This window comes from Pygocentrus nattereri, chromosome 23 (genome assembly GCF_015220715.1).
Source record: "Pygocentrus nattereri isolate fPygNat1 chromosome 23, fPygNat1.pri, whole genome shotgun sequence".
NCBI classification, from domain to species: domain Eukaryota; kingdom Metazoa; phylum Chordata; class Actinopteri; order Characiformes; family Serrasalmidae; genus Pygocentrus; species Pygocentrus nattereri.
In genome coordinates this window covers 3,191,435-3,217,468 of record NC_051233.1, presented here as the reverse complement: position 1 = coordinate 3,217,468, position 26,034 = coordinate 3,191,435, and the positions used below count along the sequence as shown (strand labels likewise).

The 26,034-nt window shown below is 42.1% G+C and overlaps 1 protein-coding gene across 1 annotated transcript in view; it reads left to right on the top strand.

Moving 5' to 3' along the window:
* trabd2a (TraB domain containing 2A) overlaps positions 1 to 4,171 on the top strand; it is a 74,611-nt gene extending 70,440 nt beyond the window's left edge. Inside the window, exon 7 of the mRNA XM_017717396.2 lies at positions 3,343 to 4,171. Coding sequence (XP_017572885.2) covers positions 3,343 to 3,538 — 196 coding nt within the window. The 3' untranslated portion in view covers positions 3,539 to 4,171. The remainder of the gene's footprint in view (positions 1 to 3,342) is intronic.
* The last annotated feature ends 21,863 nt before the right edge of the window (positions 4,172 to 26,034 follow it).

Sequence of the window (26,034 nt, the reverse complement as noted above, 5' to 3'; positions counted from 1 at the left end):
CATACAGTGTAGTTATAGAGTTATAGAGCATACAGTGTAGTTATAGAGTTAAAGAGCATACAGTGTAGTTATAGAGTTATAGAGCATACAGTGTAGTTATGGAGTTAAAGAGCATACAGTGTAGTTATAGAGTTATAGAGCATACAGTGTAGTTATAGAGTTAAAGAGCAAACAGTGTAGTTATAGAGTTATAGAGCATACAGTGTAGTAATAGTTATAGAGCATACAGTGTAGTTATAGAGTTATAGAGCATACGGTGTAGTTATAGAGTTATAGAGCATACGGTGTAGTTATAGAGTTATAGAGCGTACAGTGTTGTTATAGAGTTATAGAGCATACAGTGTAGTTATAGTTATAGAGCATACAGTGTAGTTATAGTGTTATAGAGCATACAGTGTAGTTATAGAGTTATAGAGCATACATAGTGCAGTTATAGAGTTATAGAGCATACAGTGTAGTTATAGAGTTATAGAGCATACAGTGTAGTTATAGAGTTATAGACATACAGTGTAGTTATAGTGTTATAGAGCATACAGTGTAGTTATAGAGTTATAGAGCATACATAGTGCAGTTATAGAGTTATAGAGCATACAGTGTAGTTATAGAGTTATAGAGCATACAGTGAAGTTATACAGCATACAGTGTAGTTATAGAGTTATAGAGCATACAGTGTAGTTATAGTGTTATAGAGCATACATAGTGCAGTTATAGTTATAGAGCATACAGTGTAGTTATAGAGCTATAGAGGATACAGTGTAGTTATAGAGTCATAGAGCATACAGTGTAGTTATAGAGCTATAGAGCATAGAGTGTAGTTATAGAGTTATAGAGCGTACAGTGTAGTTATAGAGTTATAGAGCGTACAGTGTAGTTATAGAGTTATAGAGCATACAGTGTAGTTATAGAGTTATAGAGCATACAGTGTAATTATAGTTATAGAGCATACAGTGTAGTTATAGAGTTGTAGAGCATACAGTGTAGTTATAGAGTTATAGAGCATACAGTGTAATTATAGTTATAGAGCATACAGTGTAGTTATAGAGTTATAGAGCATACAGTGTAATTATAGTTATAGAGCATACAGTGTAGTTATAGAGTTATAGAGCATACAGTGTAGTTATAGAGTTATAGAGCGTACAGTGTAGTTATAGAGCTATAGAGCATACAGTGTAGTTATAGAGTTATAGAGCGTACAGTGTAGTTATAGAGCTATAGAGCATACAGTGTTGTTATAGAGCTATAGAGCATACAGTGTTGTTATAGAGTTATAGAGCGTACAGTGTAGTTATAGAGTTATAGAGCATACAGTGTAGTTATAGAGTTATAGAGCATACAGTGTAGTTATAGAGTTATAGAGCATAGAGTGTAGTTATAGAGTTATAGAGCGTACAGTGTAGTTATAGAGTTATAGAGCATACAGTGTAGTTAGTTATAGAGCATAGAGTGTAGTTATAGAGTTATAGAGCGTACAGTGTAGTTATAGAGTTATAGAGCATACAGTGTAGTTATAGAGTTATAGAGCATACAGTGTAGTTATAGAGTTATAGAGCATACAGTGTTGTTATAGAGTTATAGAGCGTACAGTGTAGTTATAGAGTTATAGAGCATACAGTGTAGTTATAGAGTTATAGAGCATACAGTGTAGTTATAGAGTTATAGAGCATACAGTGTTGTTATAGAGTTATAGAGCGTACAGTGTAGTTATAGAGTTATAGAGCATACAGTGTAGTTATAGAGTTATAGAGCATACAGTGTAGTTATAGAGTTATAGAGCGTACAGTGTAGTTATAGAGTTATAGAGCATACAGTGTAGTTATAGAGTTATAGAGCGTACAGTGTAGTTATAGAGTTATAGAGCATACAGTGTTGTTATAGAGTTATAGAGCGTACAGTGTAGTTATAGAGTTATAGAGCATACAGTGTAGTTATAGAGTTATAGAGCATACAGTGTTGTTATAGAGTTATAGAGCGTACAGTGTAGTTATAGAGTTATAGAGCATACAGTGTAGTTATAGAGTTATAGAGCATACAGTGTAGTTATAGAGTTATAGAGCATACAGTGTTGTTATAGAGTTATAGAGCGTACAGTGTAGTTATAGAGTTATAGAGCATACAGTGTAGTTATAGAGTTATAGAGCATACAGTGTAGTTATAGAGTTATAGAGCGTACAGTGTAGTTATAGAGTTATAGAGCATACAGTGTAGTTATAGAGTTATAGAGCGTACAGTGTAGTTATAGAGTTATAGAGCATACAGTGTTGTTATAGAGTTATAGAGCGTACAGTGTAGTTATAGAGTTATAGAGCATACAGTGTAGTTATAGAGTTATAGAGCATACAGTGTTGTTATAGAGTTATAGAGCGTACAGTGTAGTTATAGAGTTATAGAGCATACAGTGTAGTTATAGAGTTATAGAGCGTACAGTGTAGTTATAGAGTTATAGAGCATACAGTGTAGTTATAGAGTTATAGAGCGTACAGTGTAGTTATAGAGTTATAGAGCATACAGTGTTGTTATAGAGTTATAGAGCGTACAGTGTAGTTATAGAGTTATAGAGCATACAGTGTAGTTATAGAGTTATAGAGCATACAGTGTAGATATAGAGTTATAGAGCATACAGTGTAGTTATAGAGTTATAGAGCATACAGTGTAGTTATAGTGTTATAGAGCATACAGTGTAGTTATAGAGTTCCACACTCACTATATTTAAACAAGCACGACGTTCTGTGGAAAGTGAAAATTATAACTTCACTTGTCTTTGTTACTAAAAGAGGAGATTTTATTACAATTTGAATTTGACATTTCATGGCAAGAAAAACTTTTTCACGGTTTAGTCATATTTTTAAGCACAGTTACAGTTTTTTAATTTCCACATAAGCAATTTTAAGGTAAAAGGAAAATTTAAGTTCACTTATTATTTTATATATAAGTCACCGCTGTTTCTAGGCAAACTTTTAGAATTTAAGACCTCTGAAGTAAAAAAATAAGAGAGCCAGAAAAAGTCATCTCATCGCTTGTCTTTATTAGCCATGGAAGAAAATGATGGTCATCTGAACAGTGTTTGCTTTTCATATGAAGGACCCAAATGTGATCTTACGAAAGACAAAAACTGAATGGCAAACCCTGAAGCTGCTTAAAGGACAATGTACTAAACCTCCCCATGGAAATCCCTGACACAGTGTGATGTTTATATGTAACCCACATCCACACTTCTCTTTGCTATTGTTAGGTCATTTGTAAAGGCAGGATGTGTGTGGGTCTCTCCGTCTTTGCCATAGACAAAACACTGGGAAGTCCTTCATCACTGAGTCGTAACACTATGTTCCTTTCTCTCCACCACAGCACAACAGTGGAATCACCTCCCCCAGTTGTCCGAATCATCAATGGCTACATCACAGTCCAGGCCCATCCACAGGACCATGGAAGATCTAATCACGACAGGACATTCTCAGGCTCCACCCCCTTGAGGGCAGGAGCCTATGCCGGCATGTTAATACTGTGGGTTCAAATGATCATGCAGTGGCTCCTTGACCTATAAACCAGCTGCATGACCTCATTGACCTCGTGACCTCCTGAACTCCTAAAGAACTCAAAAAGTGCAGAGGTCATTCCGAACGCTGACAGCCAAAGGCTAATCTCCTGCCTAAGGGTGAAGAGCCATGAAAAAGACTCCTTAAACCTGTTCTTCATTTCCTGAAGGATTGCTTTTACACTGCATTACAGTGCAGCTTTTGTAAATATTAAATGTATCATAGGTGTAATTTAGAAACATGAATAAAATGTTATGTTTTTTTTTGTTCATTTTTTATATAAACAGTAAATAAGATTCACTATATTTTTGTGACTAAATCAAGAACTAACAAATAGCTTTTTTTTTCTTTTTTTAATTTCTCTTATGGGGATAAACAACGGTTTGTTTTGCTCAGTTATCTACATGCTCTAATTTCTGATTACATAGAGGTTATTCATTTAATTTATTAAATATATAGCTTTAGCTTGTTCTGAATGTGTTTATTTTGACAGCTCTTTAAGGTATGTGATTGTTTTGATTCTTGCTTTCAAAAGTCTCCCTTATCACTGTCATCCAATAGCACACATTCCAGTAATGTACGTGGCACCAAGTTATCATATTTGTTTATACTGTTGAAGACAATAAACTATTTATCTAGTTTGAAGGCTAGTGTGTGAAAATAGAGATAAGGGTTAAAACGTGAACTCATTCACTGAGTATGTCAAATGGCCCAGTGCCTGTTGAAAGAAGCAATGAGCTCTTGGCGTAGGGGGGGTAACGTGAGGGGTTTGACATCATTAAATTCTCCATAAAATTCCCAGGTTTCTACAGAACGCTGGTGATACGTTATCACTGTCGTGAAAACCACATAACCGGTAAGTCTTTTATTTCTTCGCACCTCTTGAAAATGCCATCAGCCCTGAGTGGACCATTCCAAATGATTTGGAATGAAATCTCACTAAATCACCGTACATTGAAGTTACACCCACACACACACAATCCAAGCCATTTATTCTTCTGTGTTGCAGGGGGTGCTGTAGCATAGCAGCGTAAGGCCAGGAACACTGGACAGGTCGCCAGTCCATCACAGGGCAACAGAAAAGTTACATTAACCTTTTTTCCCATGTCCTGTGTGATGATGCAAGTTACACATCATAAGTAAAGACTTACATATGCTTACCTGTGGACCGATCAGGACTGAAAAGAGAACTGGGTGAGTTTTACTTACCTGGATGAGACCATCCTCTGTAGAAAAGGAGGTAGGAACAAAGCATGCCTGTGAATATGAACAGTAAGTGGAGATTATGTAGCATCATTACTGGATTATACTGTAATTAATGTATTCAAATATTCAGTACTCTTGTTTTACCACAGGTTAGTAATGGTTTATTCTAGGGGAGGAGCTACCTGAACACACTCGGGGTATAAGGGGAGATTTCTTGGAGTATATATGATCTATATGACTTCACAGTCATAGGTCTGCATTCTCTGGTTGTAGAGCATGTTATTTGTAACACTGCGCTCATTTGTAAATATGTAAATAGCTATGATTGTTGGTGTGTAAACAAACAGACGGGGAGAAGAAGAACTTGTGTTCCAAGCCCTATTTTTTCCAGGTCCTCAGACCATTTGCCCTATACTACCTATAGAGTGTGCCCCCTACTACAGCATACTACAGGGGTCGAGGGACGCGCTTTATCACATCACCGTTTTGGAGATACAAGGTTATGTTTTGATGGCGATGATACAAAACATTAGCCATTTCTTCCCTTTGTGATTAGATGATTACGTGTTCTACCCGAACATCTGGAGCTTAAGCCAGTTTATAGTTGTGCCGTTATGGGTGTCAGATCATGGCATGATTTACTGCAACATGGATGGCAAACTTTTCACAGCTTTCTGCAAGCAACCCCTGAACACGGAACGCTCCAGGCTATGGACTTCTTTCCTCGTCAGAATAGGAGTCTGCTCTCCTCCCTGATTTTCAACACGTTTAGTGGAATGATGGTAGGCACCAGATGGCTTGCATTTCGTTCCCCGGCAGAACCCGAGTCATTCTCCATGGTTCGCTTGTGGGAGACGAAGAGCCAGATGTTGTTCAAAAACACTCCTCCATTCGTTCTCCCGACAGCCAATGATGCAAAGGACTCAATATCTGGCAACCATGCTCCATAATGTTTTATGGGTACATTTCAATAATCTGCTGCTTAGGCCAAAAGGAAGGTATTCATCTTGGTTAAGCGCTCCGCTTGCGGTCCAGGCCGGGATAGGGTGCCGAGGACTCGACCACCAACACTCTCGAGATGTTTTGTCTCCGCGGATTCTGGTTGCTGCCTCGCCACCGATGTGCTGGCGCCTAGGTAGGACTGGGAAGAGGTTTTGTGATTTAGACTCCTGGAACTTGTCTGGTCTGTTTTATTAGGTATGACTTTGGGTGGACGCTAAGACATATGCACCATGTTGACCTCAAACTAAAGGTCCATGCTCAGTGGTTTGCACTGTAATGTGTGAACATTTCATTGCCCTTGTAAACGTGGCTCACGTCCCTTCTGGTGAAACTGTGCTGAGGTGGTTCTTTTACAAGAGATTCCTCTAATAGTTGTCCAGTCACAGATTTTTTAGGTTATACAGGAGCATATGAATATGCCTTCTCATATATCTCATATATCTGTAGCATTCTCATGCCTTCTCATATATCTGTAGCATTGTCGTCTGCGAATTTTGACAGGAGTCTGACTGATATTTTTCAAGACTCACCCTGAAGACATCAAGAACTGCAGATGGAAGAATTCTGTTTGTCAAAAAAAATCACACCTATTTTGTTTTAATCACCCACTAATCTCTTGGTAATTACCATCAGTCTGAAGTATGTAAACAACTTTAAAGTACAGTCTTCACAATTGATATCCACCTATAAAAATTCAAAACAGTTTGTTTTATACAAAGATTCAGAGTCAAAAATGTGCTGCAGATGTTTCATGATCATCATGCTGATACTTGCTGTTCGATTTTATGGCGAAAAATAAATTCAACATGTTTGACAGCCTCTTTTCACTAATCATATTCACTGTGTCCACTCACTGTCCACTCTATTAGACACTCCTACCTCGTCGGTCCACCTTGTAGATGTAAAGTCAGAGACGACAGCTCATCTGCTGCTGCACAGTTTGTGTTGGTCATCCTCTAGTCCTTCATCAGTGGTCGCAGGACGCTGCCCACAGGATGCTGTCGGCTATTTTTGGTTGGTGGACTATTCTCAGTCCAGCAGCGACACTGAGGTGTTTAAAAACTCCAGCAGCACTGCTGTGCCTGATCCACTCAGACCAGCGCAACACACACTAACACACCTTCAGTGTTACTGCAGTGCTGAGACTGACCCACCACCCAAATAGCTCCTGCTGTGTGAGGGTCCATGGGGGTCCTGACCACTGAAGAACAGGGTATCAGAGTATCAGAGAAACAGATGGACTACAGTCTGTAACTGTAGAACTACAGAGTGCAGCTATACGGTCAGTGGAGCTGATAAAGTGGACAATGAGCGTAGAAACGAGGAGGTGGTCAGAATGTTATGTCTGATCAGCGTATTTTGAGTCTGATATATGTTTATATTGGAAAGCTTGTCTGGTTCAAAAAAATAATGATTATTTATATAGCACTTTCCATGCTGTTGGCAGCTCAACGTGCTTTACAGACAGGTAATAAAGCATAGTTATAGAAAAGGTCATTAGTATTTAATTAGAATCAGAATAAAAATGAAAAAGATTAAATTACAAGATAAACATAAGCACCACGAGACATTCCGATTTAATTAAATGCCGGTTTAAAGAGAGCTTAGAAGTGTACAGAGTAGTATTGACTTCAGTTCACCATACTTTATGGTGACTGTTACAAGTACCCTTCTGTCTGTCTGTTCTCCTCTACATCAAAGACTTCGGTCACAATTTGATTGTCACTTCTCCCATTTGTGTTCTCTGAATGCTTTGCCTGAAGCTCATGAGCGTCCACCAGACTTTGTGTTTCATATAAGCCCTCGGTGTTCTAGCTTCGGTTACACTCTTAACAAAACATGTTGAAAAAGGGTTCTTTGCATCGCCACAATGGCGAAATCCTATTTGATGCGATGTAGAAGCATTTTCACAAGGGTTCTTCAAAGAATTGTGTGCAACGGTTGACGCAGTCGGTAACGATGGCCATTTAACAGTTGCTTGCCGTTGATTTCTGTTCAGCAAGTTGTGAAGGGGAACATGAATCGGATGCAACACCGGCAGCTTTATAGAGACTCCTTCAGGACTCCTTACCTGAACATTATCAATACATGTGCTAATCATTCCATCATTAATACAAACTAAACTCAGGTTGGTACAGACAGCTGGCCTATAGCAGCCTTGTGAGGTGGTGCTGGGGGTATTAAGCTCAGTGTGTGAGTGTGGTTTTCTCCTCACTTTCATATTTATGAGTGTGGCACGAGTAGGACGTCATCAGGGGGCGGTAACATTGGTTGACTGATTTGCATACTGGTTTGCATCCGCACCTGTAGAAGAGTTGAACCAGAAGTGGCGCTGCAGAGGTGCAACTGGCCACGATAACAGTTGTGAAAGATGCGTTCACATTTCAAGGAAGGCTGGTGTTTATTATTTTTACAGAGCAGTGCATTTCAGCTATTAATGAAAACGAGCTCTAAGGGTGGAGTTACTCTTTAAGTTGCATCCTTATTAGCAGAGTGTAACGTGATCATAGATCAAACTTAGTGGTACAGAATGACGTTTTTCACCGTCTGCGGCCGTCAGTAACACAATCCAGCAATTATCAGGACATACTGCAGCATTAAGGTTTATGTTAAGGTTTCCTATCGTTCAGATCAAGCAACCATGTGAACTTGTTTTGCCATGGACTTTGCACTTACTGATGGGTGGGTGTAAATTTTAAACGATTACTTAAAGCAACACTGGAATTACTACTTGGTGCAACCATTTAACTTTTAGTAGCTCATAAACTCAAAAACAGGGGCAGATTGGTTTCAAACTGGGCTGCACTTGAACAAATACTCAGCTGGTGCAGCTGGGCTACAGGCCCAAATACTGAGGTTTTTAGCAACTCATACTAATTTAGGGCTAACTACTAGGACCTCAGGGAACCAGTGTGGCCACTGCCTTGAAGGCTAATTATAGATACCCACTACATTTAGTAACTTCATAATAAATATGTTCTTTTTCATAGACTTTATAAACATTTTTCTACAAACAATTAGTTCCAGCCACACACGCTGACTGGTTGAGAATTGTTTTTTCACAAACACTGTTGCTAAGCAACAACTTTGACAGCTGTAGGAGACGCTCAAGCCACAAACAGAAAACGGACACTGTTAAGACCACATCTGACCGACAGCTGATTTGGTCCGACTCTGAAGACGAGACGACGCTAAATTCCCAAACTGTCGTCACCACTGAGCAGCTTTGAGTCGGCAGCTGTGACAGAAGAACAGCTGAACAACCTGGAATCAGCCAGAAATGAACCCAACACCATTCGCCAAACTAAACGGGCTGTAAGAAGCTTTACAGACCGGCTGGAACAAAACAACATTAATACTGATCTGGACAAACTGACCAAACTGAGCTGAACCTGATATTGGCTCAGTTTTATGGCATTGTACTTCAAAAGGAGAGGGCAGAGTTACAGCAGACTGAGCAGCGAGTGGGCGGAGCTCGTTACCCTGACGTAGCAACGAGCTGCTCGTTAAGGAGCTATAATTAGGAGGAAGGAACTGAACATTAAAACATATTAAAAGCTGCGTTCACGGCCAGTTTATTCATTTCTTACTGTGTTTATTTAACTGCTGTATTAAAGCAGTAGAGCACTCGAGGAGGGAGTTATCACCAATAACATCACGGCTGTGATGATCTACGGACACCAGATCACAGCCGGGATGGTATTTCATAAAAACACACTCCCTCTGGGTTCTACTGCTTAAACATACAATATCACAAACATTTAGCGGCATTTTTGAAATGGCAAAATTCAGCGGTGTGCTTTGACACTGCTGATTTACAATCCAGCGTTAGCGCTTCTGAAAGAGGGAATCTGTGATTTATTGCATGTTTACAATTCATTATAACATATGGCCCATACCTGATTAGCCTGTGGTGATACATTTATTATGTGTTTGTTATCACCAGACGCAAAGTCCTTAGTATCGCCAGTCGGAGTGACCGAGTTCATTTGCTGCTGTTTGTTTGCATTGCTGTGCCCCAGATTGCTTAAGAAAGCCTTCGTGATTACTTCAGGGCAAATTTACCCAAGCTCACATACATCACTTGTCCGCTGCTGTAACAGCACACATACGTCTTTATTAGCAACAGAATACTTTTGTATAAATATGAAATTTTTCCACAGCCCTTGTTTGCACTTGAATTTAGTGAAGAAATGTCAATTTCGATGTGTTGATATGCAGTTACTGCTGAGCACTTCATGAACGCTCACATCTTGGCTGGAGTGTCGAGGGCTGGGGGCCAAATGGTGATGGTTGTTGAGTGATGAATAGCATAGTGGGAAGAAAGAAGAGCTTTGAATCTCTTTTTTTTTTCCGCCCTTGCCGGGAAGGACAGCGCACATGGCCGTTTCGGCTCAAGCACGGTGAATCATGGAGGCCCAGGAGTTCAAAAGAAGCAGATGACGCCAACAAAGCTTGCTCATAAAGTTTAAAAATGGTGTTAAAGCAATCCATCAGGCATATCTCTGGATGAGAGGCCCACAGTCAGCAAGCCAAACGGTTTGCTTTGTACCAAACCGGACTACGAGGTGCGTAATATGCAAAGAATTGGTTGCAAACATCTTACAACAAATGACTCAACCTGTGGTCAAACTGTGGTCAGTGGAGTATCAAAGCATTTCCATGTACTCATCGTTGCGGTATAAGTATTTGACTACACAAACATGAGGTTTAATTATACACAAGTGATGTCGAGAATTTACTCGAACCAAACACAAGCGGAATATATCACATCAACACAACTTTGTCTTTTGGTTTGCTTACTTCTGGCGATAGCCGTGTTGAATGAATACATTTCTTAGATGTGGAAATGATGCAGCCAACGCGGTTGATGTAAGTAAACTCAATGCATCACTTCAGTCTACACATTCCAAATTAATCTCTTCTGCCCTATAAATATCCCTCAGAGGTGAACCGTGACTATTGGAGCCAGACCTTCAGTGTGAGCCACAAATGTAGAAAACCAGGGGAAAAGTCGCTTCAACCATAATGCTAATTCCTGCTAACGCTCCTATAGGATTTTGAATACTGTGAGTGTGTTTACATGCATTTAGTAATCAGATCTTAATTAGATTTCTGCAGTTATCCGATTATTCAAATGGCCATGTGAACGCCGTACTCCGATCTCACACCTCATTCAACTTATTACAGTCATATATGTGAGGTCGCCAGTCCATCGCAGGGCAGACGGCAGGATATACCCTGGACAGGTCACCAGTCCATCGCAGGGCAGACGGCAGGATATACCCTGGACAGGTCGCCAGCCCATCGCAGGGCAGACGGCAGGATATACCCTGGACAGGTCGCCAGCCCATCGCAGGGCAGACGGCAGGATATACCCTGGACAGGTCGCCAGTCCATCGCAGGGCAGATGGCAGGATATACCCTGGACAGGTCACCAGTCCATCGCAGGGCAGACGGCAGGATATACCCTGGACAGGTCACCAGTCCATCGCAGGGCAGACGGCAGGATATACCCTGGACAGGTCACCAGTCCATCGCAGGGCAGATGGCAGGATATACCCTGGACAGGTCACCAGTCCATCGCAGGGCAGACGGCAGGATATACCCTGGACAGGTCACCAGTCCATCGCAGGGCAGACATTTGCTCACACCTAGGGGCAATTTAGTATGTCCAATCGACCTAACTGCATGTCTTTGGACGGAAATCGACACAGACACAGGGAGAACATCCAAACTCCACACAGAAAGGACCCTGGTCGCCTGGCCGGGGAATCAAACCCAGGCCCTTCTTGTTGTGAGGTGACAGCACTACCCAACACGCCACCATGCCACCCCAAATAAAGCCCTGCGTTGTCACTTGTGGTTTCATTTGTGGCTCTGGATCAGTTAAAACTACGCACTGATCAGTTATTTCTGTAACGTTCATGTTCACACAAGTGAGATCGCTTGAAAATCTGTATTTACGCTTCAACAAAGTGACTCAGTCAGTCAGTCAGTGAACGAGAACCCCTCCTCTAGACTGGCGGTCTGGCAAAAAAGGTGATTGTGTTTGTTCGTGACAGCCAATATATGATTTTATCACAGCCATATTTGGGCTGGAAAACAAAAAGCAAGCAATTTATGCGAACATTAGTCATTGGGGGCAGTCATGGGCTGAAGGTTAGGGAACCGGCCTTGCAACAAGAAGGTCGCCAGTTTGATCCCATGAGCCCACAGTATGTGACTGAAGTGCCTTTGAGCAAGACACCTAACCCCAACTGCTCCCCGGGTGCCGTGGATAGGGCTGCTCACTGCCACTGCACTGCTAGAAATAGGGGTTCTGTGCACGTACATGATTCATTCATCCAGGTATGAACAGTGTAAATGTTCCCTCAAAGGTACAACAGCAGTTTTAAGGTCCAGTTGAGCTCCTTAAATCAGTTCCTCCAGGTGAAAAGTTGGTATTTGTATCTTTTCATAACCGAATGTTTTAAAACAGAGCAGTAGAGTAAAAGCCTGGAGGCGAGGCGAGGCGGGGTGTGTGGAGTCAGTCCAGCTTAGAACAGATCATTTCAGTGGATTATGGTTCAGTTATGTTCCCTGACTAAAGGCACTGAGATGAACCCTGGAGGGCTCCACCCCAGTGACAAGAAAGATGACAGTATCGTACCTTTATTTCTGAGAGTGTAGTGCGTTTGCATTCACTAGTGTGTATGTGGTGTTTCCCTGCAAAAGTGGGTCAAAATGCAGAGGTGTAATTTCCCCACTGTGGGACAAATAAGGGTGACTTAATCTTAATTTGCCAGCAGAAAAGGTCGGCCGTTACAATATTAATTTCTTGTGTGAGAGTGTGTAGCGAGTGTGTCTAGGCTAAGTGTTTAAAATTCATCGCCTCGCTGAGTCGTGGCAGCTTAAATGAACATGAGTGTCTCGGCGCTCGGCAAGCCGGGAGCATAATGACGCCGAAAGAGTCTTTTTTCTGCTTCTGCCGAAAGTTTCAGCGCGAGCCCCATATTTCACGGTGGGAGAGTTAAACAACAAGGCGGGCTTTGCGAGGTACAGATGTCACGGCGTAATTAATTGGCTATAAAATTACGGGGTCTTGATTGTTTTTTTCATCTACCTTCCTCCTAACCTTGCCATTCTAATCAATCAAAAACACATGCGCTGCAGCACCAGCGACACTAAGAGCCACTGCTAGCCTCTATTTCAGGGGCCGATAGTCCGTATTTGTTTTTAGCTACATTCCTTGGGGCGAAAGTGGCTGCGTGGCAGCGCTGCGTCGCAGCGCATGCCTCAAGGGTTTATTTTGATAGGCTATGGAAAAATACAAAAGATGAATATATATGTATCGGCATTTCCACGCAGGCCTGGTCTTCGTTGCAGATGGGTAATCAGGAGCAGAATGAATGGCCCCGCTGAATGGAGCTCATGTTAAGGGTCTGCACTGAATCAAAAAACGTGCGCAGCCCCCCCTCCAGCCTCACGTTCTGTTTTCATTTAAGGGGGGATTCCATCTGGAGCCGTGTAATTAGCCGCTTATGGACGGTGTGTGCCTCAAAGCCATGCTAAGTGATATTTGTAGGTTTCGGTTCGAAGTCACATATTATTAACTGCCTGCTAGTCACATGGCAGCTTGCTGTAACGTAGATGAAGTGGAAGTGACCTCTGCTGCCATCTCAGCTACGGTGGAAAAGGAGTGGACGTAAAGCTCACGACTGGGAGCGTTCAATGCTTAACACAGCACACGAGCACCTCGGCGACTGTGTTTACTCTCTGAATGAATTTGCTCTGATTGCAGATTCTAAATATTCAGTCATGGTTGGAAACTTAAGGTTTAGAAGATGGTTAACAGATCAACAGACATCAACAGACACCAGTCAGTGCTGGACAGTAACTGAGTAACTGAGTAACTGAGTAAATGTAATGAGTTTCTGTACTTTAGTATTTTTGGTGTATCTGTACTGAAGTTCCTCCGTTACTGGGCGACTTTTTCCTTTCACTCCACTACATTTCAGAGTCTAATATCCGACTTTTTCCTCCTACATTGTGAGAAATCTGTCGTTCCTTTTGGTTTCTGTGTGTATAAAAACGTCACATGTCAAAACGAAAGAAGCGCAAAGCCAGAGCACCAATCAGGGCCCAGCGGTCACTTTGTTTAGAGCTGGTTTTGACCTGTTGGTCATACCGACCCAGTGCAGCACGCGGTTCAACGTCAGCGCAGCAGCGTAAAACTTTGGGAGAGTCTGTTCAACATAAATGATGAACTAACCTAACTTTGTGTAAATAGAGCTCAATATAGAAATATGTCCACATATGCAGTCGAGACTGACGCGGCTTTTTTCTGAATTTCTACAAACACCATTTCATTTTATAGTAAATGAGTTTGGGCTGGTTTATGTTTATGAACAGACGCCTACAGATCAACATAGTAAAGGAGCTCATCTGTGATCCTGAGTTTAAAGCCAGTTTTTATTCAACTTTAGTTTAATAAAGGTTAATTACTCTTTTAGTACTTTTACTTTACACTTAAGTACATTTGAAGGGAAATACTTTAGTACCTTTTCTCAAGTGGAGGTCTAAAGGGAGGAACTTCTACTTCTACTGGAGTGATATTTACCTTGGGTATTTCTGCTTTAACTCAAGTACAGGGTTTGTGTACTTCACCCACCTCTGACACCTCTGGAGCTACGAGGAAGGGGTTTCTATTAATGTGGCCAGGAAATGTACACAATGTGCAAGTCCAGGTAAGAATGAACTCATAGCAGAAACTCACCAGTCATGAGTGGGGTGGCAAGCTGCTGACACACTAGACTGCACCAGACAGCTTCTAGTCTCTAGTTGTGGTCCCACGTTATATTACGTGTCTGTAATAACTGTGTAATTACATGTGAACAACATATGCAGCATTACTAACTACTAATGATTTAGTCACTAATTAATTAAGTGTGTCTTAATAGTTGTAACAGCCTATTCTTGTAATTACACAAGGGTAATAACATAAATGTAATTACATTGTAATCAGCCTGGAACAGAAGTTGTTTTCTGGCCTTTTCCAGCAGTAAAAGGAGGTGAGTTATAACTTACATTAAGACATTATTACACTGGATCTGCCAGCTTTCCTCACGTTTAGCCAGCATTTACGCTGCCAGTGCTGTGACACTGTAACCAGTCTCAGCTTTAAACCAGACAGACGCCTCCTTATATTGACATGGAACTGTTATAACATTTAATAAATGTGCTGCATTTCCACCCAAAGCAACGTCTATATGACCTATGATCTTAAAACCTTTGTCTTCAGCAGAACTTATAACCCGTGATCTTCCTATGGAGTGTAAAGATGTTTTATAGTAGTTCTTTGATTTCATTGAAATGCTTCTACTGTTTAGCACTTTGAGATTTGCTTAAAATGTAAAGCGAGTTACAAATAAAATTCATAATAATAATAATAATAATAATAATAATAATAATATGACCACTGCATTATTACACAGTACTTACATAATAACTACACAGGAACTGCCCACTTGTTTTAGAGTGTGACTAACTCCACACTACAGGAAAGTTCCTGTGTAGATGTTATAAAGGGATAGATGGATGGATGGATGGATGGATGGATGGATGGATGGATGGATAGATACTTTATTGATCCCGAAGGAAATTTAGGAAGTGTCATTACAGAATGGTATTAATCAGTGTGATGTGATTAGGCTGTTACAACACAGTTATTCCACAGTAATTACACAAACCATAACTAACTATGTAAAATATACTTCCTTAAATGTCTGAGAGACTCCTGATCTGTAGTGTATCAAAAAGGTAAACTTGTGTAATTACCTGAGGAAAAACTGAAGCTGATGCACATGTAATTCCATAGGCTGTGCTTCTATAATCCACCTGTAACAGTGACTAAATCATCAGTAGTTACAGTGTTGTGTGTGTTGTTCATGTGTAACTACACAGTTATTGGAGACAATAGAAAGTGGGACCACCCAGTCAAAAAGCCTGTTGGTTATTTCACATGTATTTACAGTAAATGACACAGAAGCCTAAACAAGTAAATGGAATATAATTTACATGGTTCTTAGAAGTTTGGCTGCATTTTCTTCTCATGATCCAATAGAGTCCGAAACCCGTTCGGTGATGTTGGTCTGATCTTTTTCTGTCCCTTTCTCAGTGACGGCTTCTTGGTACACATTCTTTCAGACCCACAGCTCTGAGTTGTCTTCTCACAGCGGAAACTGAAACTAAGCATTCCGCAGATGAATGAGTGATGTTTTCCAGAGGTTTTGGTGTCTATCAGGCCTTGCAGGTGGTTGCTAGGAATCCCATTTCCCCTGTATCTTTTTTGAACCGTAGCTTTCACATTTTTTCCATTTTCCACGGATTCTCTCCTTCCTTATTCAGCTGGAACGTCATATCTGATCTCCTCAGGAAAAAAAATAATAACATGTACTTCTTGTTCTCAAAATGAAACAAATGAAGGATGAAGGTTGGCCTTTATTCACTGGATTTAACAGTGTCTATAAGTTAAGTGGAGCTTATGTAGTGGCCAATGAGTGGAGGTTCAAGCCATGTTTCCCATAAACAGGCCACTCAATACATGAATTACTCTTATTAAAAAAAAAGTTAATGATCTGGAACAATAACCGACACATACATCAAACAAACCATACTTAATAAACGAGACATAAAACTCCATGTCCTCGGTGTCCAGATCAGCGAGTGGATGCATGGCTTTCACCTGTAGCCACAGCTGGACTTCAAAGGCGCTATGTAGTGCCGGCTGTTAAAAGAGCACCAGCTTTAGTCCAGAGAAGGACAGAGACAGAGAGAGCAGGGGGTGTATGTGTCGGGGGAGTGTAGAGGGGAATGAGTGCAAACACCTGCACCGGTTCGGCGCTTTAATGTCAAAAAAACGTCCACAGCCGAGTGGTTGATTTGTGGAGAGCACGTCCTCGTTTGTTTTCGGCTTGTTGTGATGAAGTTCCATGAATTTCCAGCCTGGGTTTGGGGCCAGTTACGCATTTCAGAGTCTATTGGGTTTATATTTGGGTCGTTCTACAGAAACGTCCACTTTCTATCTGTCCATAGGAGTCACTGGTGTTACCGATCGTCATCGGTGTTACACATAATAAAGGAAACACCAGAGACGTTTTTAATGATCAATGCGTTTCACAGAACATCAAACCACACGCTGTCAATCAGGGAACGTCCACTAAAATATGGAATTCAATCCACTTGTGTTTCTATCTTTTCACAGTGACCTCAGAATAAAGTCGGTCACACCAGTGACGTCAGCTGAAAGCTTCATATGAGGTCATGAGCTGAATGAGAAGATCTCTGAGAACTGAGAGACACAGTGGACTCACCATGAGCTTTTCTTCATAGATCCTCAGAAAACAGGTGAAAGGAGGTCGAGTGACGTCATCGGTGTGACTTTTATTTCAAAATAAGAGTTTTTTTGTCACGCGGTGACACCAGTGACTCGACTCCTGGGGGACTTTTATTCTATATTTTATTATATTTATTTGGCTGTTATTTTCTTTGCCATTTAAATCATATATTTCACAGTCATGTAGAGATTAGTGCAGTTAAAATGGCAGAAAAACGTGTTTTTACCTCAAAACACGTCCTCGGCCTTCACACACGACTGAGGATGAGCTCTTCTGTGGTGCTTGGAGTTCAATAGGATTGATTTATAAACCAATGTTGCTCAATTGAGGCTCAAGAAGGGGAAACTGTTAAAATAACATTGTTTTATTATAAAATATAAATAAATTGTAACACTAACATGTTTTTCTAGTGTAATATATCTGTAAAATGAACGTTTCCACAGAAAGACTAATTTACTGTTACTGTAGGAAAAACTGCTTAAATGTGTAAAATATTTATTAAAAATATATAAATATAGGCACACCTGGTCTGTGTAAATGTGCTCCTTTAGAGTTTAGCCGTGCGCTAATTGAATTACGTTACGTTGCCTCGACATGAATAAAGCCGCGACGGCCTTTTCCTTTCATCCGAATCAAATCCAGTTCAGAGCTGATGTTATCGGCGCCGATTCACTTTTGAACACACATCAAAACCCAAACTTCTCTTTTGAGGCCAAGAAAACCTGTTTTCTTTTCTTCCGTGCGGCGATGAATTATTCATTGAGCTCTTAATTCACGTGTAGATCACATCTGCTCTGTGTATTAAATTTGAGCATATAAAGGGAATCGCTGTGGCCCCTGAACGCTTCTCATCCCAAGTAAAATGGGTCGCTGAATCCGCCAGGTGGACGTAAACGAACTTTACAAATCGACACACGCAAATAGCATTTAACCTCGCGCCAATTCGTCTTCGTTACTTTGGAAGCGGATGGGACGGTTCACTGGCAACGATTTGAGAGCATCTTTATCAAAGGGCTTCTTTCCCGGCCGAACTGTCTGGGCGTAGTCCAAAGTAAATTGGCAAAACATGTGTTCCCTTGTTTATAGTTCTAGAAGGGTCATCATTTGACGCTCGCTTCAACGTTTAGGGCAGTTTTCCCAGAGCCAGTAAGCCAAGTCCTGGTCTGTACTGCACCATCCCATCCATTTTAGACCCAAAGTGGGTTTCATCTCTGATTATAAAGCCTCTTCACAGTTATTCCCAATTCAAAGTGTTTATGAAAAGCTTTGATCGATTAAATAGATACTCTGCTTAAATGAAGGCGGAGCCGTGAAGGGTTCTTTGGATGATGCTAATGGAGAACCACTTTTGGTTACTTTAAGATCCGTGGAACAGGATTTGTACGTGTGAAGACCTTTTTAAAGGCTTAAAGGAGCTTCACGTGATATAAATGTTCTCCAGTTTAGGGGGTCTTCCTACAACTTTTATGTGGAGGGTCTCCAAACTTTACAGCGGCTCTCTGCGCTCACACAGCTCACACACAAAAACAGGAATCCACGGAACGTTCTTCAGGGAACCAAAAGTGGTTTTAAACGGCTTTTCTGGCATCTTTATTTTTGTAGACAGACAGACAGACAGACAGACAGACAGACAGACAGATAGATAGATAGATAGATAGATAGATAGATAGATAGATAGATAGATAGATAGATAGATAGACAGAATCTTCTGGGTTTCACCAGATAGTTTGCTGACAGTTTGAACTTCTGATTCACTCAGTGTCTGATGTCTGATCCACTCATACCAGCGCATCACACACTAAAACACCGTCACCACGTCAGTGTTACTGCAGTGCTGAGAATGACTCACCACCCAAATAGTACCTGCTCTGTGAGGGTCCATGGGGGTCCTGACCACTGAAGAACAGGGTAACAGAGTATCAGAGAAACAGATGGACTACAGTCTGTAACTGTAGAACTACAGAGAGCAGCTATACGGTCAGTGGAGCTGATAAAGTGGACAGTGAGAGTAGAAACAAGGAGGTGGTCAGAATGTTAGGGGTATATTGGTTTATAACTATATCCATGAAAATCTGTTAAAAGCTTTATCTGTCACAGTTTATGGTTCCTGTGCAGCCAGCATTTTTCAGTTTTGGCCTCCAGCTATTTTAAAATCCTTCACGAACACAGTCCACCGCATGCCGCTCTCATTCTCTTTGCACAAAAACCCTCTAGTTCACATGAGCACTCAGGCTTCTGCCCAAAGCCTCGGCGTTCCTTTGAGAGGGACGTCCCTGAAGCTCTGGGAGTGGATCATGGAGGCCTTTCTGCCGCTAGCTAGCCATGCCGGACGCTCCCACTTAACCCCCTGCTCTGAGAGCGCCGCTTGAAGTGGCGGCCAAAAGACCGCAGGAGTGCCGGGCCGCGTCGGCGGGCCTTGGGCACGCTAACGGGGCCGAGGCGGATAGACTTTCTCTTCAAAGTCGGCGCAGGAGAGGAGAGCCACAGCATGGGGGTGAGAAGAGGAGGCGGCCGCCGCGGTTACGGCCCTATTCCGTTACCATGAATATTAATACATCAAAGCAGAAACAGCCCTGCTGTTTCTCATGGCTGAGGAACAAGAAGCCAGAAAATGTTTCTTTAATGGCTCTTCAAAGGCTGTTTGTCTGTACAGAGTGACAGCGCCGGACCCTCAGAAGCCACAGTTATCGCTAGCAATAACAAATGCATGTCGAAATCTGATCTGAGTTATTTCTCACTCGTGATTCTTTGAGACAAGTAAAGAAAATGTTTCGGGACTTTCAGTCAACACCACGTTTGTGTGGAAGTTGAAGAGAAGAAAAACGAAACGATGCAGTCCTTTACGTTACTGCCTTGTTTTTGTCACACTTAGGCATAAATATAAGAAATGCAAACTTATAAGATGTGTGTGTGTGTGTGCAGGTGTGTGTACATCTGTGTGTGTAGGTGTGTGTGTAGATGTGTGTGTGTGTGTGTGTCTGTGTAGGTATGTGTCTGTGTTTGTGTCTGTGTGTGTGTGTGTGTGTACATCTGTGTGTGTAGGTGTGTGTGTGTGTGTGTAGATGAGTGTGTCTGTGTGTGTGTGTGTAGGTGTGTGTCTGTGTAGGTGTCTGTGTGTGTGTGTGTGTGTGTAAATCTGTGTGTGTAGATGTGTGTGTGTGTGTGTGTCTGTGTGTACATCTGTGTGTGTTTGTGTGTGTGTGTGTGTGTGTGTGTGTGTGTGTGTGTGTGTGTGTGTGTATATATATGATTGCATACTTAATTACATAAATAATAAATCAGATTAAATCTACATTGTATAGTTGTGCATCCCAGGTGAACAGGGCGACTTTGTGAGTTGAGTTTTTATAATCTTGAAAGCTTTTTTTGTATTTCACATTTTGCTACAATTCATATTTAGATATGCAAATATGATCTTATTCACCTACATATGCACATTTAGCATATTTAAGTAGGTTCCATCTCATTTGCATATCTAAATATTTGTTCATGTAAAAAAAAAATAGATACATCTATGATTTGAATGATGTTAGAATTACAATGTTTCATTGTGAAGACGCACTTCAGAGAAAGGACTTTCCAGAACCTGTTGTTGGTTGTTGGAATCCCATTTTTTAACCACTAAGCCTCGCGCACTGTTATTATAAAATGATTTAAAAGTAATATATTATTAATTCTGCAGTGACCTTCGAGACTGGGTCCTGTCACGGTTTCCTCTTTGTTCCTGTGTCTGTTACTGGCTCTGTTTTGTAGCCATGTGCTTGTGTTTTTTGTTTTGGTTCTTGTGCTCCGCCCTTTCCCCCGCCTTCCCTTTTAGTACCCTCACCTGTCTGTAGTCTCTGTCTCCTCCCTCTCCCAGGTGTTCCCTATTTGATCTAGCCTTTATTAAGTCCTTTGTTTCAGTCCGTGTTGGTCTGGTCTACTTGTCACGTGTAGTGTTTGTGTGCCAGCCTTGTGTTTTGTTTGCTTTGTCTAGAACTTGTAGTTTGTGACTTTGTATTTTATTAGCTTGTTTTGGTTATTAAAAGTGTGCTGGCACTTATATCCAGCCGCCTCGCTCATTCCACACATGACCAGTACTTTACCGCAGAGAGAAGACAGACGTTTATGTACAACCCCAATTCCAGTGAAGTTGGGACGTTGTGTAAAACAAATAAAAACAGAAAATGATGATTTGCAAATCTTTTCTCTCTTCAGCCGATATTCAACTGAACACACTACAAAGACGAGATATTTAATGTTCAAACGGATAAACTTTATTGTTTTTTGCAAATATTCACTCATTTTGAATTTGATGTCTGCAACACGTTCCAGAGAAGTTGGGACAGGGGCGTGTTTCCCACTGAGTTACATCACCTTTCCCTTTAACACTCAATAATCGTTTGGGAACTGAGGACACTGATTGTTGAAGCTTTGTAGGTGGAATTCTTTCCCATTCCTGCTTGATGTCCAGCTTCAGCTGCTCAGCAGTCCGGGGGTCTCCGCTGTCGTATTTTGAGCTTCATAATGCGCCACACATTTTCAGTGGGAGACGGTCTGGACTGCAGGCAGGCCAGTCTAGTACCCGCACTCTTTTACTACGGAGCCACGCTGCTGTAACACGTGCAGAATGTGGCTCGGCATCGTCTTGCTGAAATAAGCAGGACGTCCCTGAAAAAGACGCTGCTTGGATGGCAGCAGATGTTGCTCCAAAACCTGTATGTACCTTTCAGCATTAATGGGGCCTTCACAGATGTGCAGGTTACCCCTGCCATGGGCTCTAACACCCCCCCCCCACACCATCAGAGATGCTGGCTTTTGAACTTTGCGCTGAAAACAATCTGGACAGTCCTTTTCCTCTTTGGCCCGGAGGACACGACGTCCATGATTTCCAAAAACTATTTGAAATGTGGACGCGTCAGACCACAGGACACTTTTCCACTCTGCGTCAGTCCATCTCAGTTGAGTTGTTCTTAAACTGATGGACTATTTGCTCACGCAGTTGTTCACTAAGTGGTGAACCTCGCTCGTCCTTGCTTGTGAACGACTGAGCCTTTCAGGGATGCTCCCTTTATACCCAATCATGACACTCACCTGTTTCCAATTAACCTGTTCACCTGTGGAATGTTCCAAACAGGTGTTTTATGAGCATTCCTCAACTTTCTTTTTTTGCCCCTGTCCCAACGTCTTTGGAATTCAAAATGAGTGAATATTTGCAAAAAACTTACATTTTAATGCCGTTTTGGCAAAGATCCCACCTCTGCTGTAATAACATACATAAAACATAGTTTTGAATCCTGGAGATTTCTATTCTTTCAATATGTTAAAGATAATAGGGCAGGACATTTTTGATGCAATTTATACAAAAATCAGAAAAATTAAGGCCAAAAATCGAATCTTCTACCTGAAATGACAACTTTGGATTTCTAGGCGTTCGTTTTTAAGAATGCAGTTGGAGGCCTCCTCAAGGAAGCTGACCATCAATCCTTCAAGGAAAGTTCTTCAATGTGGAGTGGCAGCTCTTGGTTGTAAAAGCTCAGAGCAGCATTACTGAAACATTACTCATTCAGATAAATGAGGGTCTTTTGCTAAAAGCCGTGTGGACGTTTTACACGCGAGGACAGTCTATGGACTCTCATACCTCTACAATGACCCTCACAACCACATGAAACAGGGGCTTCCAGTAAGCAGCCTGAATCAGTAAGGCCAGATGGGCAGTCATGTGGACGACGATGTCTCTCCCTGGCCAGTCTGGCAGTAGTAGGACTCCAGTGAGGCTTGGTTTCATGGGTTTTGGCAGTGATTGCTGGTGTTAAGCCAGGGGGAATTTCCTGGATCAATAACCAGACTGGCTAGGGAGGTGTCAAGCGTGGTCTTTTCCAGAAGAAATGACCAGTGCTACTGGCCTATAAACGCCGGATACAGGAACATTATCTGAGAATGTATTCCAAGGTTCTCTGATGTGGGTCAGTCCAGCACATGTCTATGGAAATGTACAATAAACTAAAGTGTCCTGCTGGATGAGGTGAAATAATAAATAGAAGATGGTGAAAAAGTGCTGTCGGAAGGATTCTGAGCCGTTATTATGGCAGGTTTTCATTCTTCGTATAGACAGTGTTGGCTGCAGGCCCGGTCTGGGGATCAGCAGAACACTAAGACCTGAAATTCAGCTCAAATTAGTGTCCGACTATGGTTTTGGCTGAAGGTGCACAAGAGCAAACGAGTGTGTTAAAGAGATGGGCTGAGGACATCAGACTGAACTGGGTGCAGTGTGGATGTTATTTTGGGAGTTTACAGCCAACAGGCAACTTAACGTCAAAGCCGCTGCACTCTGTAGTTCAGTGTTTCTCTCTGATGTTCGTACCTCTTTCAGCTCCAGAAGGGATTAATCAGCTGATAATATCAGGAATTTTAACCGGGAAACCACAGTTATGCAGTTCAGGGGTTTCAGGACTGGAGCTGAACTCTGAACTAACTGCATCAGCAAACTTACAGATTCACGTCTTTCAAGACACGACGTCGTTTTCCGAGCCACAACATTCAGTCTGATATTTAACGCTCATGTTTCTCCATTTAAACCTCATTTAAATCTCCAGAAAGAGTAAAGTTATACCGGGGGTCTGCAGCTCCGTTAGGGGGACGACTGTTCATCTCTCGGCTGATAACATCAGCTAAAGTTCTCTGAAGGCCAGCACTGATCACATCTGTGTTAATGAGCTGATGTCGTTTCCCTCCTATGATCAGAGTTCATCTCCTCTTTATGCAGCACCATGGGATCCTTTACCCACCCTGACGTGAAGAGCCGGTGGGCTTCTGTGCTTTTACATGCTCTGAGAGACTCTCAGATTAGGGAGAGGGGCTGAGTATGAGATAAATATAAACATCAGGAAAACACTAATTTGGTATCTTTCCACCAGTTTAAGTGGGATCAGGAGTTCAGGGGAAACTGTGTGAGGATCTCAGCCTGTTTTATCAACTCTGTCGAGGAACGTTTTTCTCTTCCAAAGTAAGGAGAGTCATTTTATCCACCTTTCACCTCTAGTTATGTTTGTGCAGAGAACCGAAGCCAGAAATTCGGTGCCAAATACGGTGGCTGCAACAGAAACATCACATAACTGAAACCCGAGGACAGGAGAGCATCCAAATGAAGTGTGACCTTTTTTCTTTACATGTTATAATGTTCAAAGTCATACGCTTGAGGTACATTAACACATATCGATCTGACTTTGGCATCAAAGAATACAAGCAAATCTTCTTGGAGGGCCTCCACACTAAAGGAAAACCTTGGCTTTATTCCGCTTCTCTGTCACTGGTGGTGACATTCTAGGCGGACATGCACTCAGCTGCGTGTTGCTATGCTGTTTGTACCCTGGTTGTTGTTTACAGGCTCTCTTTTTTATGATATATGCGGTTGTTCGGCGCTCTAGAAGTCCGGGCGATATCGATAATGCACTCAGAACGGCACATCAGGACGTAATTCAACACGATGACAGTAGCGCATCACTGTATCGTCCATCCCTGCTGGATGCGGAGATTAGCACAGAGTCGAAAAATGAAATCTGGCACGTTCTCACTTTATCATGCGTTCTCCCTCTCTCCTTTCCTCCCTTTGAGGACTCTCCCACACCTTGGCTGCCATAGATCTAACCAAAGGCTGTCTGAGGGAAGCATCAGTCTTTCTTACACATATATTTCTAAGCTCCCACTGACACAATGATTCACTTGACGCCAAGACAGAATTGGGCCACGAGGCCCATTATTTTCCCAGTGAATCCACCTAAAAGGAGGACTTCTGTAGGACCGGAGGCCAAAGATGCATCCCTGCATACACTCCCATACTTCAGGACGAGCAGCAATGTGGTCCACAGCCAAGCTAAAGTTCTGAAATTGTAATCAGGTTGTGGCCTTGCAGCCGGTTCCACAGGCCCATTTGCTGAGGGAATGGGAGTAGTAAATAAAGTTGGTGCAAAGATGCTGATGGGTGGAAGGCATGTAAGGACAAACAGTAGAAAGTGGGGGTGGGGGAGGGCAGTTTATGACCTCAGGGGTTTGATCACAAATGCCCCCCCCCCCAACTTTATATAACACTGCCAAGCTTTTCATGAAGAGCCTGGATCAGTGAGGGTTTCCGTGATTTCCACTTAACTGGAAAGGTTCAATGTAGTCAATATAATGTATAATTATACAAGAGTTAGTTCCAGCCAAACAAGCTGATTGGCTGAGAAACGCTCTAACCATTTTTCACAAACACTATCACTCCACTGCGATGCCGCTGCTAAGCGACGACTCTGACAGCTGTAGGAGAAGCTCAAGCTATTTGAATGTTTTTACTTTTTATTTTGCCACAAACAGAAAACGAACACTGTTGACAGACTGTATTTATTTAAACCATTATATTTCCATTATATTCAAGTGTTCCAATCACTTCCATGGCTACGCCCAGTTGTGAAATTTCCTCGCTGCTAAATATTCCACAGTCAACTGTGAGTGGTATTATAACAAAGTAGACTTCAGCCACGAAGTGGTCGGCCACGTAAAATGACAGAGCGGTCAGCGGATGCTGAGGGGCATAGAGCACAGAGGTCACCAACTTTCTGCAGAGTCAATCACTACAGACCTCCAAACTTCATGTGGCCTTCAGATCAGCTCAAGAACAGCGTAGAGAGCTTCATGGAATGGGTTTCCATGGCCGAGCAGCTGCGTCCAAGCCTTACATCACCAAGCGCAATGCAAAGTGTGGAATGCAGTGGAGTAAAGCGCCACCACTGGACTCTAGAGCAGCGGAGACGTGTTCACTGGAGTGACCAATCACGCTTCTCCATCTGGGAATTTGATGGACAAGTCTGGGTTTGGCGGTTGCCAGGAGACGGTACTTGTCTGACTGCATTGTGCTGAGTGTAAAGTTTGGTGGAGAGGGGATCATGGTGTGGGGGTGTGTT